The 13,470-nt window shown below is 38.6% G+C and overlaps 1 protein-coding gene across 1 annotated transcript; it reads right to left on the reverse strand.

Moving 5' to 3' along the window:
• Positions 1-296: 296 nt before the first annotated feature.
• On the reverse strand, positions 297-11,328 carry arf1 (ADP-ribosylation factor 1). Its single transcript, XM_061254085.1, has 5 exons — positions 11,128-11,328; positions 7,750-7,922; positions 7,100-7,210; positions 5,069-5,193; positions 297-2,913 (listed from the first exon to the last, which is right to left on the reverse strand). The coding sequence occupies exons 2-5, from the start codon at positions 7,895-7,897 to the stop codon at positions 2,752-2,754; spliced, it is 546 nt and encodes a 181-aa protein (XP_061110069.1). The 5' UTR covers positions 7,898-7,922; positions 11,128-11,328; the 3' UTR covers positions 297-2,751.
• Positions 11,329-13,470: the final 2,142 nt, after the last annotated feature.

Here is a 13,470-nt window from a genome sequence, read left to right on the forward strand (position 1 = left end):
GAAGTCATATTTGTCTAATTGCTACTTGCATACATCACAAGCCAATATACAGTCTTTGCGGTCAAACGGATGAGCTGCATACTTATTGTGCTGCAGGACTGTACTACATGTGCAGCTATTGCTGGTGGCATGCAGTTTCCCGCATTATGTCAAGCAGGTGTCTGACCTAGATGCAAGTGAAAACAGGAACTGTTGGCTCAATTTATCCTTGAAGGTATGCAGTCAACTACGCTCTCATGATTTGTGAGCGGACAAATATGACACATGGAATTGAAATAAATGACATCGAAAACCCCTTTATTCTAATAGCTTTAATTACAGTGCTTAATTTCTGTTGAAATCAAATAAACAGAAATAACAATATAAAACAATCAGTCAGACTTTGAGATCAACTCTACCAAGAGACTCAACTACTGTATTTGTCCCAGACTCAATCATCAGTGTCGATAAAAACGAGGCAATCGTGTCTAAATCCTGTGGACGGACAAATGGCAAATCTGCAATCACAGCTTTGAGTGTTTCTTACATAACCCTTATTTGTGGGTTTGCCATGGTTTGTGTGTAATACTAGCATGGAATGACTCGCCAACATGCTTTAAACATTCCTTTTGACAAGAAAACAAAAGGCTTTGAACAGCATGTTTCTATGAAGGACAGTACTAGTGTCTACTGCAGAGCACAGCCAAGATCGAGGTGAGCTGCTGTGGGTTGAAGCAATATTGCATTGCTGGGTCAGTCTACAACATGAAGCTCATACAGATTTCAAATACTAACACCATGTCAATCCAATCAGACATTACTCTTTTTATTATCACTAGAAAAGGCATTAAAAGGAAAAATGTGCCCCTTTCGACAGACCAAGGGGCTTCAATGAGGTCTGTGTTAAAGTTCCAGACAAAGCGTGCTACAAATCCATTTGTGGTACCTGTACCAGATACTTGTGTGGATGGTTGAGCTTGCCATGAAGCACCATACAGACAAGATCCATCCCAAAGAGTCAGTAAATGTAGCTGTCAATGCATGGGGCCAAGAACAATAAGGTAATTTGAAAGCACATCATTTGACCTATTTTTACATTTTGGAAATGTCCTGTGCAATACATGTTTTCGGTTTACGTATTCAGAGCACAAACTGCAAGTTGATTGGTTTCCTGGAGCAACTTTCTTTTGATAATCTTAGAAAATATTCAATTTAACAAATAACACACAATGGTCTGAGACATGTAATTTAAGCCTTTTAAAAGTAAAAAAAAAAAAAAAAAAAAATTGGAAAATCAGATTGGTGAAAAAACCAATTTTGGTGGACTCTCAACTTATTGTGAACAGGCACAGACATACCAGTTTTCTGACTGCCAAATGGGTCAATAATTTCTTTAATTTGTTACAGTATAACTATATGAAAAATTGGCAACGCAATGATGTGGCTTGTAGCACAATCAACATGCCACATTTGGTTAGTTTTTTTTATACAGCATGTGGGTTTTAAATTCAAAGTGTAAAGTGGTGTGTGGGGGGGAAATGTAGCATTTGGCCCCTAAATAACAATTCAGACTGTTAAAGGACATTTAGCCATATTGCACTTGGTCAGGTGTTCATAACTGGCACTGACAGAAATAATGACTAAAATGCTTGTAAATGCCTTGCCCTCTCCAGTTTCCCACCGTACCAAAGCAGAGCAGGGCAACCCAAAGAAGCGTCAACAAGCCAGTGAAGCACAAAGCTCTGCCAATGGCAACAGCCATCAAAATCTAGGTTTGCACCTTCAGCTTGCAGGGCACAGTAAGTGACTGATTGAATGAGGAACCCAAATGATGAACCTTGTGTTACTTTCTACACTTGGGACCTAATTTACAAAGACTTCTAGTACATTCCAGACCTTTTAGCACACACAAAACCAATACCAACGATTAGTCATGATATTTGTTTTGCACCAGTCATTGGTTGTGTCATTAGTTTTTTGTGGGCCAAATGATTTGGGAGTGCTAAGGGTCTTAGTAAGTCAGGACCTGGAGTTCTCATTGTGAGCTGAACAATCACCTTTCAGGTGAAAGCTGCCGTCTTTACTTCATTACCTAGCATCCGCATGCTAGGCGGTGCAAGGCCTTCCAAAAATAAATGAAAAAAAAAAAACCCACAAAGAAATGGTGAAATGTAACCAATAACCCAGACTCTGTTGGGCTGAACATGACTGACATTGTAGCGAGTGGTGCTTCTGAGGTCTGTGCTTTAACAGTGTTTAATAAATTGAAGGAAAAAAAAAAAAAAACACTTCCGAGTACAGTACAAATTAAAAACCTACATCCAAGGAAAGGGGGCCAACTTCTCCCTGCAAACACCGGGCAAGGGGTGGAAACTGAAGAGTTTTTTTTGAGAGAGAAAAAACTGCAGAGCTTTGTGTATCTCTTTTCCAGTAACACGCACTGTACACGCATGTCTGTCGACTTGTACAAAATAAAAATAAAAAAAGGCAGAGTAAATATTGCATAAGAGTGCCAGAAGCTGCCTCATTCCAAAAGCAAAAGACTATTTACATTAAATAAGAAAACTGTCTGCGTTCCAAGGCTTGCTTACTCCCACAACTTTAAAAAAGTGTGGCTCATAATATATATATTGTGATGAGGGATGAAATGAGGGCAGCTTCCAGCACAAGTTACCACAAAGTAGCACAGTTCGCAACAGAGGAGTAAAGCAGGAGTAAATAGGAAGCAGAGGTGGAGGAAATGGGAAGGGGGGTTGGGGGCAGCGAGGAGAGTTATTTCTGGTTTCGAAGCTGACCGGACAGCCAGTCCAGTCCTTCATAGAGGCCATCGCCGCTGGTGGCACACGTGGCCTGGATGTACCACCGTCTTTGTCGAAGCGAGTGTAGTCCCAGCTTGTCGGTGATTTCGGCAGCGTTCATCGCATTTGGGAGGTCCTGTGGCAAGAAGACGGTCAGCTTGCAACCTTCCAGTGCAATGAGTGGTCAACCCTTTACACTACAGTTCACCGCATCAAGACCTGAATGGTTCTTAATATACTTGACCAACACCATTAAAGTCCAATCCAATTACATGTAGCAATGCCCACAATTTAATCTGTCCTATATCATTTTTGCCTGTATGAGTTTGGCTCACTTAAAACATTAATATTGTGCAGTTACACGTTGTTGCATGTGTTGCAATTTTTTTTATTTTAATTAGACTGCTGTCAGTCAGAAAATTACACAAGCAACATGGTTAATTTATGCTTCAAAGGTTAAGTAGCAGCAGCCATACATTTAAAGTAATAACTTTACAAATGTGAAAGACAAGTCATTTTCATTGTTCAGTTGAGTACACTGACCCACTATGTGGACCATTCATTTAGTTAGAAGTTCAGGTGCATAATTGTAATGTGGCTAGGATTTGTCCCTCAATTTTGTTTTTTTCCCCCTTCACAGGCAGTTTCCCCAAAATGGTTTCACAATTACCAATGACTAAGAGTTGTAGTCATTGTGGGGGGGGGGGAAATGAAATCGAACCTCTTGTACAAGTCTGGGTAAGTCCAGAAAGGGGTATATTTCCCAATTGCATAGTGAGAAAGAGGAGTAAATATTTTTAGCAATAAGTCTAGGTGTTTAGCCACCAAATTTTTTGACTGGATATTTCCTTTTCTTTTTTTTCAGATTTTTCCCTTTTTCTCCCAATTTGGTCACTAAACACATAGCCCACACCCCATCCCTCAGCGGCCCAAAGGGATCTGGTGTTCTGAGAACACATAAATATCCAATATTGCATGATAACTTTCCAATCGTACTAGTTACATGATAAATTACACGATGGTCCATTTTTGGCAGGGAATTTTGCTTTCACTACCTATCCAATGGATAATGGTGTAAAAAAGAAGGTCTTTTTACATAGCCTAATAGTAAACCATGCCAACTCAATTGCTTTGATATGGAGGAATCATGGTGGTGACACGATAAATCTGGTCCAATTTAGGCAGGGAATTTTGCCTTCAATACATGATGGATACTGATCTAAGGATAGGACTTCCTGGTCTGACATTGGTTCCGAGGGGGATCCCCCAGCATCACATTGTGCTGTCCATTGGAAAAGTAGATTGCAAGCCAAAAAATGACAGGCACCGATTTCAAACAAAAATTCACGCTTTCCTTTGATTAGAACATTCATGCTATTCTTTCAAATTGGTTGCACAAACTTAAGGATAGTACACACATTTCATATACTTTTCTAAACATAGATCATCAACATAGTATTTTCTATGTCACTGTAGTGTATGTTTCAACATGTTCAGCACTGCACCTGAACACTAATTCCCTGAAAATACTTTTAGGCTATATTAAATGGGAAGCAAGGCCGACAGGAACTAAGCAGTTTCTATTTCAATTGTGTCAATGACAGTCAATGTGTCAGTTCCTCTAACCAACCGTTGCCTATATTTACTACATTTGTTATAAAATGCTACACTCAGTGAGCACTTTATTTATGCATTGTGTGTTCAGAGATGCTCTTCTGTGCTGTTGTGAGGTTGTTTTTGTTAAGGTCACCTTCCTGTCAGCTTTGACCAGTCTGGCCATTCTCCTCTGACGTCTCTCATTAACAAGGCGTTTCTGTCTGCAGAACTGCTGTTCACTGGATTTTTTTATTTTTTTATGCACCATTCTTTGCAAACTCTAGAGACTAGCGTGTGTGAAAATCCCAGGAGATCAGCAGTTTGAGACACTCAAACCACCCTGTCTGCTACCAACAATCATTCCACAGTCAAAGTCACTTAGCTCAGATTTCTTCCCCCATTCTTATAGTTGATGTTAACATTAACTGAAGCTCCTGACCCTTATCTACATGACTGTATGCACTGCACTGCTGCCACACTATTGGCTGATTTGATAATCATATGAATAAGTTGGTGTAATAAAGTAAACATGTTCCTAATAAAGTGCTCGATGAGTGTATATTCTACCACATTCAAAAAATGTTTAATGAAACAAAAGTATGTTTTCTTTTAATATTGGTTTGAAAGACTGACTAATCAATACATTGCAAAGAAACTTTATGGGAGGTCACGTTTGTACAGGGACATGAACGCACCTGCTTGTTTGCGAATAATAGCAAAACGGCATCTCGCAGCTCGTCTTCGGCCAACATTCTCATCAGCTCTTCTCGGGCTTCGTTGACTCGCTCTCTGTCGTTGCTGTCCACGACAAAGATAAGACCTGAAAGAGACAAACTTCATTATTATGTACGCTGAGCCTCAGGTGGGCTTCTGATTGCTGGAGATGGTTTACGTAACAATGTGAGAAACGCACTCATGCACAATTAGAATATGGTTCCAACAGGAATAACCTGACAATACGTGAAAATCTTTGCGCAAACAAAAGCAGCAAGTAGCCGAGGGGAATCCAAGATTCATAAGCTGCGCACCTTGGCAGTAACAACGAAACAGAACAGCACATGCCACCAATGTTCAGACAGATGCTCTCAGCATTTGTCATTCTGCCATGTTTCACAATTAACAGGATTGGACAGATTCACAAAGAACATGCAGCAAGGTTGCCTGGTTGGTTTGCTCTTACTACTGGCAGCAAGGTGGTGTATTGACTAACCTGCAGTTAGTATTGACTAACCTGCAGTAGATGAGGGCTTGGTAGTTAAAAAGCAGCGAGTATGTTTGAATGTGTCCTTTCATTAAGTCATGGATCGAAATGACCGATTTCAGCTGCTTGCAACAGGGAAGTCCTTTTGAAATTTAGATGAATGCAATGAATTTTTCCTTAAACATTGTTTGCCAGTGCGTGTACATGTTCCAATGGAAAGCAGCCATGGCATAAGTGGGAAAAACTATTACATCCTGTATTTAAATATGCCTTATTAGGAGGGTTATTAGCCCTTTGCTGTGCCTCAGGACGATTCAGACTTTACTTTGATACAGCAGCCCCAGCAATCGTGGTTCATATAGTCTCAATCCTGAAAACATGTGTAGCTTTGTTAAAAGTACCTTAAGGGAGATCATTATACATCAATTGATACAAATAAGATGTAGAATAAAATACTGGATTGTATGGGGATTTACTGTATATGAGACAATGTCAGGATGTAATGGTATAGTGAGTGCATTAGGTTTTTTGGAGGCATTTAAGATCCAAGGTGGTGTCAGAAACAGCCTCCTAACTAGTTTTTTTTATTTTTATACAGTGGACATAGACCCCAGACAATGAATAGCCGATGTAAGCAGTGTACCTAAAGCAGAAAGACATTAGAACTGTGCATATTTGCTTATTTACCATAAGCCATATCATATTCGCAATATTCAGCAACGTTTTCGCATATCGCATATTTTCCCTGTATCGTGCAGCCCTATTACTGTGCCGTCAATATTTACTGTCTACTAAACATACAATCTGCTTATTTTAGCACACAATGTGCTCCCGAATGCAGACCATGAGTACACTGGATGATAAGTTATGTAGGCAAAATCCATTTCGGAAACACGGCCAGAGCCATGTAAAATCTTATTCAGGTCAGAGCTTCACTTGCGCAATTAACAGACATAAATAGAGGGGACATGAAAAAATAAAGTAATTCATTACACTTTTCCTACCCTTCAAATCTGTAAACATTCACTGCACATGGCAAACTGTGAAACCGAGTCCTCTGATTTCAAAACACTGCCTTCAAAATAAGATGTTTACCTTGGTGTACTTTATATTATATCAGGTCAATGTCCAATGCCGTATTATTCTATGCCATTTAATCGCTGCACAGAAATGTTTAAAAAATACTTCTGAAATCCAAGCATATTTTGGGCTCATGAACAGGATCTGTTGAATAGTATTTGTTGATAATATTGAAGTGAAGACTGAAGTGATATCCCATACAATGAGCACAGAAAACACCAACACACTCTATAAACTGAAAACATTTCATAACTCCATTTATGAGTTTGCTTCTAATCTCTTGCCAAATGCATGCCAATGGAGCAACAAACATTTTAAAGAATTAAATAAAAATCTATTCCATAATAAAATACTGTTAATTCCTTGGTGACCTCACGCCATAATTTGCAAAGCAGGGACTACGGCCTCGGAGACGGGGCTTAATCATGTATCCTTGAAAACTTACCCTGTGTGTTCTGGAAGTAGTGGCGCCATAGAGGTCTGATTTTATCCTGACCGCCGACATCCCACACTGTAAAACTGATGTTCTTGTACTCCACTGTTTCAACATTAAAACCTGAAGGAGGAAGATGAACCATTTCAAACAAGTACCTGGGTTCAATATATATTGACAATTGTCGATAAAGCAATTATGTAATTTTTATATAATTCATTCATTTACATACATGAATTGGACACAATCAGAAAAGAAGGTAATACTGTTAAGGGACGGCAGTTTAACCAATGTTACGCTAACAAGTCAGTTGTCTTATGTAACCAGAGTAAATTAGGTCAAAGGTCCCGAGTCGCCTGTCAAGAACAAAAAGAAAACTAGAGCATTATTGTAACCTATACAGGGCTGATGGTAGTACAGAAGTTTGCTTAACTAACAACACACAAAATGATAACACTCACCCTAACATAAAAAGAATACAAAACAACACATTGAAGATGCACATTATTTCAAAAAATGTCCACATACTTCAAGATAAATTAATCTTGTTAATGTATTTTATTTCAGCACATTTTTACCACATTCCATTTCAGCAAGGGGACCATGGCCCTCTTTACTAAATTACATTTGTATAACCACATATTTAACTGTTCAGACCTTACCTATAGTTGGAATGGTGGTGACAATTTCTCCAAGCTTCAGTTTGTATAAGATGGTAGTTTTTCCAGCAGCATCGAGACCCACCATGAGAATTCTCATTTCTTTTTTGCCAAAAATGCCTTTAAAGAGATTTGCAAACATATTCCCCATGGCTGAAATGTGGAAAAGGACAAATCTGAAAAATAAAAGAAACATTACAGAAAAGGCGTTAAAATGATATTCACTGGCAGATGTGGCATCCATACTCAACACCCACCATTGCAAACAGAATCACACATTAAGAAACAAGTGTATTGTACTTGGTTATAAACTAAGTAATCAATGACAAGCTCTTCTTGATTGGACCACCCCTGGGTGAAAAAGAACCTCAAAATTTTAAGATGTCATCATGTCGCAAAAATCAAATGGTCATGGTGTTGTAGCATGCCAAGAGGCCATCTATTATATATTTTAAAAAGTTTGGACACACTTGTTTCCAAACCAAAGAGACACAGCCCTTGGCTCTGAAAACTGAGCTTCTTCAGTCTGTAAAAAAACAATAATTTCCCAAGTTATCAAAATAGCTCAACTTGCAGTGTTAACAGAAAACGTTGTACTAAAATTAATTCCAACCCTTTACCTTGTCATTGGATAGGGTGAATGCCTTTGAGCAATTAGCATGCAAATAAGATGCATGAAAATGTAAAGAATAAAGCAGATATTCAGGACAGACCAGAAAAGCTTCAACTCTACAAGTGCCTTTTCAAAAAAGTGCTATGCTGGGTGTGAGAATTTATTTACTTAAAAAAAAAAAAATTTATACCGTTTAGTGGCAGATTTAGTCTTTATAGAAAGGTAAAAATAACATTTAAACATGCTCACTTTAAAAAAATATATCAGAGCGCTGAATAACAGCCAGAAAACCATAGAACACAGAATTAAACAAAATATTTATTCTGCAATTCAGACTATACATATGTACATCAAGAGGGACTAATGTCTTGGTACTGCTAGGCCCACAGTCAAATACCAGCTTAGGTGCTTGCTCATCAAAATACAAACTCCAATAATTGACAAGATTTCTAAACAACTTCCAAAAGCATGGCTTAAATGTGAACCTGCCAGTGGAATAACTAATAATGGAATGCAACTAGCCTATGTCACACTAGTTTCAACAGTGTATACGGTTACGGAGACACATGTAGCTACCCACTTGATTGAACAGCAAGACTGAGTTTTTGGTCCTATAATCGTAAAACCGGGAATGATGAACAGACGTGTTAATGACCACCCACGTCCTATATCGCCACAGTAAAGTTATTCCACACTAATTTGATAGCTAGCGAGATGCTATTGGCTACAAATATGCATCACCCCAGTGCAACCACAGGACATTTGCTCCTTTCAACGACGCATAATAGGTCGTGTGAGCTGCGTTAATGCTGGTGCCACAGCTCGTGTAGTGTCGACTATTGAATGAAAGTTATCAGCAGCGTTAATATTACGTAGCTATGGTTAATATAAGGAATAACCCACGACGAGGTGGTCATTACACGGTTTTAACGCACGATGCGGGGCGAAGAACCACCGAAAGCGAACCGTGTGATTACCACCGTATCGTGGATTATTACGCTTATACCGTGGTATTTTACCAAATATGAAAATATAATCAGGGGTTAATATTTCTGGGCCTCAAAAAAAAAAAAAAAATATATATATATATATATATTATTTGTTTTGCTGGCTCTAAGTACTTCAAGTCGTTAATGTGGCTACTGGTTCAGCATGTTGCTATGGTTACATATGTTAGCTATGTTCTGCTAAAAATAGAAAGGCTAGCCAGATGGCTAAGTCCGGTTTTGATTATTTTTTTATGTTGTGTAAATGCAAGGTTTTAAACGCGGCTTAAATTGGTTTCTTATTTGCACCTTCTTATTCGTTATAAGTTTTTTTTTTTTTTTCCTTTGCTGTGCTGTAGGAACAACTTGTTCGTAGGAACAACTTGTTCGCAATTTCACAGCAACGTTTTTAAACGGATACATCGTCTTGGGCCACACATTACACAAACATTACACAATTCAGCCAACATAGATAGTTTCTCAATTTTGTGCTGGTGATTATAGTTATTGAGAGTTATCCGTTAACAAACAACTTCAGGACGTCACATAGTAGCTAGTAACGTTAGCTAGCTTACGCTGCTGCACTTCACAAAACCATGAATAGTATCAGATGTCATTACACAATTTTTAAAAATGCAAATAGGTTTATTGATATGACAAAGTTGTGGCTAAGAAATAATCCCGTTTAACTCGTATCGCACTGCTGGCTTTTGGTTCTCTCCGTGACAAACTGCAGGCAGCGTATTGATTTATAACGGTGCTTAGGCTTGGCCGGCCCTACCTGCCAAACGTTGAACGATTATGCGAAACTAATCACCACCTAGCATCCAATCAAAATTGAATATTCACTAAACCGTGGTACAACGGACAATGTTACATTTACTAATCAACAATCCCAATGCCCGCAACAGATACAATCTATACCAATCTTTCATTAATTCACTACAACACAGTAACTAAGCACAGAGAAATGAAATGTTTCCTACATAATCTACGTCAGTTCGCTAACGTACAGTTATCTTCTTCACGGAAGGCATGCCACTGCCATCATACATCGCTATATCCATACTCGTTTACCCTCGCCTCATAACTTCTGAGCTAACAGTCTGAACACAAATTGAATTGGCCAAGCAAACGGATTGATTATTTGTTTACGCTAGCCACATATGAAACGTAAGTTAACGTTACTCCATCTCGCTGGAAAGCTGATAGCGGCCTGGAAGCTAACGTTAGCCAGCGTATGTTTATCGTTAGCTAGATAACGGTTAGGCTAACTAGCCAACGAACATATTTAGATTTGCGGTTTTCACAGGACAATAAAAGTTTGAAAGTAGCTCTCGCCGCTAACGTTTGAAGAGTTTACTTTCTTAAGTGATTTTAGCTAACCAAGAGGTTTTCTACCAGACCGACTAGCTCTAATGTTGGATCCGCGCATTGTAGTCCGTGATATTGAACTACAAAATAGCTAGCTAGCAAGCACTAACTAACAAAAGGATGTTTTTGGCCGGCTAGCACTTAGCCAAGCTAACGGTTGCTAGTTAGCCCGTATAGCTAGCTAGTCTAAATTAAGTATACAAGGACAAGTCTGTCGTTGCAGTGATACGACCAATTAGCTACCTATACCTTGGTAACACACTTCGAAAATGTCAGTACTGATATGCAATCATCATGCGTTAACCGTTGAAAAAGCTAAAAGTCTCTCTTTTCACCCCAATCATTCCAATCCTACCTGCTACTGTTAGCATAGCTTGCATCTAGCTAGCTACCCAACTTAATAGTTACCTTGAGAGAATGTAACCCCGCAACCGACCACGCCTGTTATTCACTTGTGAGTAATACGTGCTCCGACTGTTTCGTCTATTCGATATATTCCGTCTTCTTAAAAACCAAATGAAAATGTCGGCTTTTTCTCACTGGGGGATTCGGTTCTTCTGGCTTCCTCCTTTAGGCGTATCCACAAGATGGCCGTTAACAGGCCACGTCCACTGATCTCAAAGGAGCTACTTTAGTGGGGGGAGTCTAATATTGCAGAAACAAATACCGGTAAGGTGAAGTGTCTAGGCTGCTCTTTTGTACCTAGCTATAACTGAGGATATTAGATTTCAGGCCAAAGATCTCACACCTCACGAACGATGATGACTATGATTATTGGTGACATTACATTCCATGACACATTATAATTGCTCTGTCCGTTGTATTTTATCGGTTTAATTAATTTGCGTTTTTGCTAGAGAATTGTAACACCACATGGCGAGCAAAGTAATACTTTGTTTATAAAAGAGCAACTTGTGTTTTCGTCCACATGAATAAATGTGTGAGTGTGTAGCGTAGTTTAGAGATATGTCACTTATGCAGGTGAACATCTGGAAAAAGTGGATTCAATAATTGCATCTCTTGTGCTTCAAAACGCTCAGCAGAACTACCCCTATCACAGTGGTGCTAATGACTGATAAAATGGCTGATAACTATATTCAGGAGTGAGCAAAAATACATAAAAATGTATTTTGATACAAAACATTGATCCCAAATGTAAATTAAGTCAAATGTAATTATCAAAATAAACTAAAATAATACTGCAACCAAAAAATGTATGAAGATACAATACAATATTTTGTATTTTAAAAGTATAATAAAATACATTTCCAGTTGAGCATTAGATCGGTGGTTTAAAAGCATCCACTCTTCTTCAACCATTCAGTGCCCTTCCATGCCTGCATTCTTTGAATTTCCACGTGCAACCACAAAACATGCTGGCCTGTTTATCTTGTATATCTTGCGACTTGTGGGTGTTAATCCTGTTAGGTGACTTTAATATTCACTTTGACAGCAGTGCTCAGTCCATTGACCTTCTCACCCCGTTTCACTAGAGTACATTCCGTCTCCTCCTACACACCTGTAGCGGGCAGTTTAACCTGTTCAAAGGAAATGCAGCACTTTTAACGAATAATGGATAATATTAATTTGAAGAATAAACCAAAAAACATAAAGAAATTCAAATTTCCTTGCCCTGAAGAATGGGATAATAGGCCATTTTTAAAACAACACAAGCATCTATTCAGCAATATGGATAAATCAAAAACTATGACATTAACTTTTTTTGTGTGATGAACTGGACTTCCTGCTTTTCCTACCTGAAAATTGTTTTATTTTTGTTATGCACCATGCCAGAATGGTTATTGTAAAGGTAGCACACTGCCATCTTGCTCATGAGACCAAGATTAACCTCTACCAAAGTGATGGAAAGGTCAAAGTGTGGAGAAAGAAGGGATCTGCTCAATGGTCCAAAACATACAAGCTGATCTGTGAAGCTTGGTGGAGGAACTGCCATGGCTTGGGCTTGCATGGCTGCTTCTGCAATGGGCTCACTAATCTTGATTGATTATGTAACTCATGATGGCTGCGGCAGGATTAATTCAGAAGTCTACAAAAACATTCTGTCTGCTAACTTACAGAGAAGTGCATCCAAATTAATTGGGAGGAACTTCATTGAGAGAAAAAGTTTTTAGACTGGCCAACGTCAGTTGACAAACAACTGAAAGAGGCTGCTGTAAAGGTATGGAAAAGCATCACAAAAGAAGAATGCAACAGTTTGGTGATGTCAGTGGTCGCAGGCTGGATGCAGTTTTTGCAAGCAAGGGATATGCTACGAAATATTAGCTGTTATTTACTTTAATTTACTGAAATACTCTGTGTTCCAATACTTTTGCTCACCTAAAATGATGTCTGATTCCAAAGGTGCTATGTTCTAAGTAGTTTAACACATCTAGGTGTAAATAGCAGGAAATAAAAGCTGAAATTATGAACTCTTGTCTCGTGTTCATCTTTTTTTAAAATCTCAACCCCAAATTTATTCAGTGTATTGCAAAAACAAAATAATTGGCCTTATCTTTACTTTTGGATGGGACTTTATATGTATTCCTTTATTATTATAATTGAACCCAGTCTACAGCAATAAGGTTGAGACTGTATTTTTGGAAGGTACCATTAATGACTGAGCCACCTTAGATACCCTATGTTGAGTTTATTTCAAGAGTTTTATGCTTATAGCTGTTATAGTGTATACCTACTCATAACAATGAAAACTGCATAATGAGGCAAAAAGATACACTTTCTGTTCATAGCACA

The sequence above is a fragment of the Conger conger genome, chromosome 9 (assembly GCF_963514075.1).
Source record: "Conger conger chromosome 9, fConCon1.1, whole genome shotgun sequence".
Taxonomy (NCBI): Eukaryota; Metazoa; Chordata; class Actinopteri; order Anguilliformes; family Congridae; genus Conger; species Conger conger.

Bases quoted from the DNA above. Each gene is read 5' to 3' on its own strand.
- arf1 (XM_061254085.1), bottom strand. From the start codon at position 7,897: ATGGGGAATATGTTTGCAAATCTCTTTAAAGGCATTTTTGGCAAAAAA. The intron at 7,211-7,749 runs GTAAGGTCTGAA...TTCCTCCTTCAG, and splicing joins CACCACCATTCCAACTATAG to GTTTTAATGTTGAAACAGTG. The intron at 5,194-7,099 runs GTAAGTTTTCAA...TGTCTCTTTCAG, and splicing joins CTACTTCCAGAACACACAGG to GTCTTATCTTTGTCGTGGAC.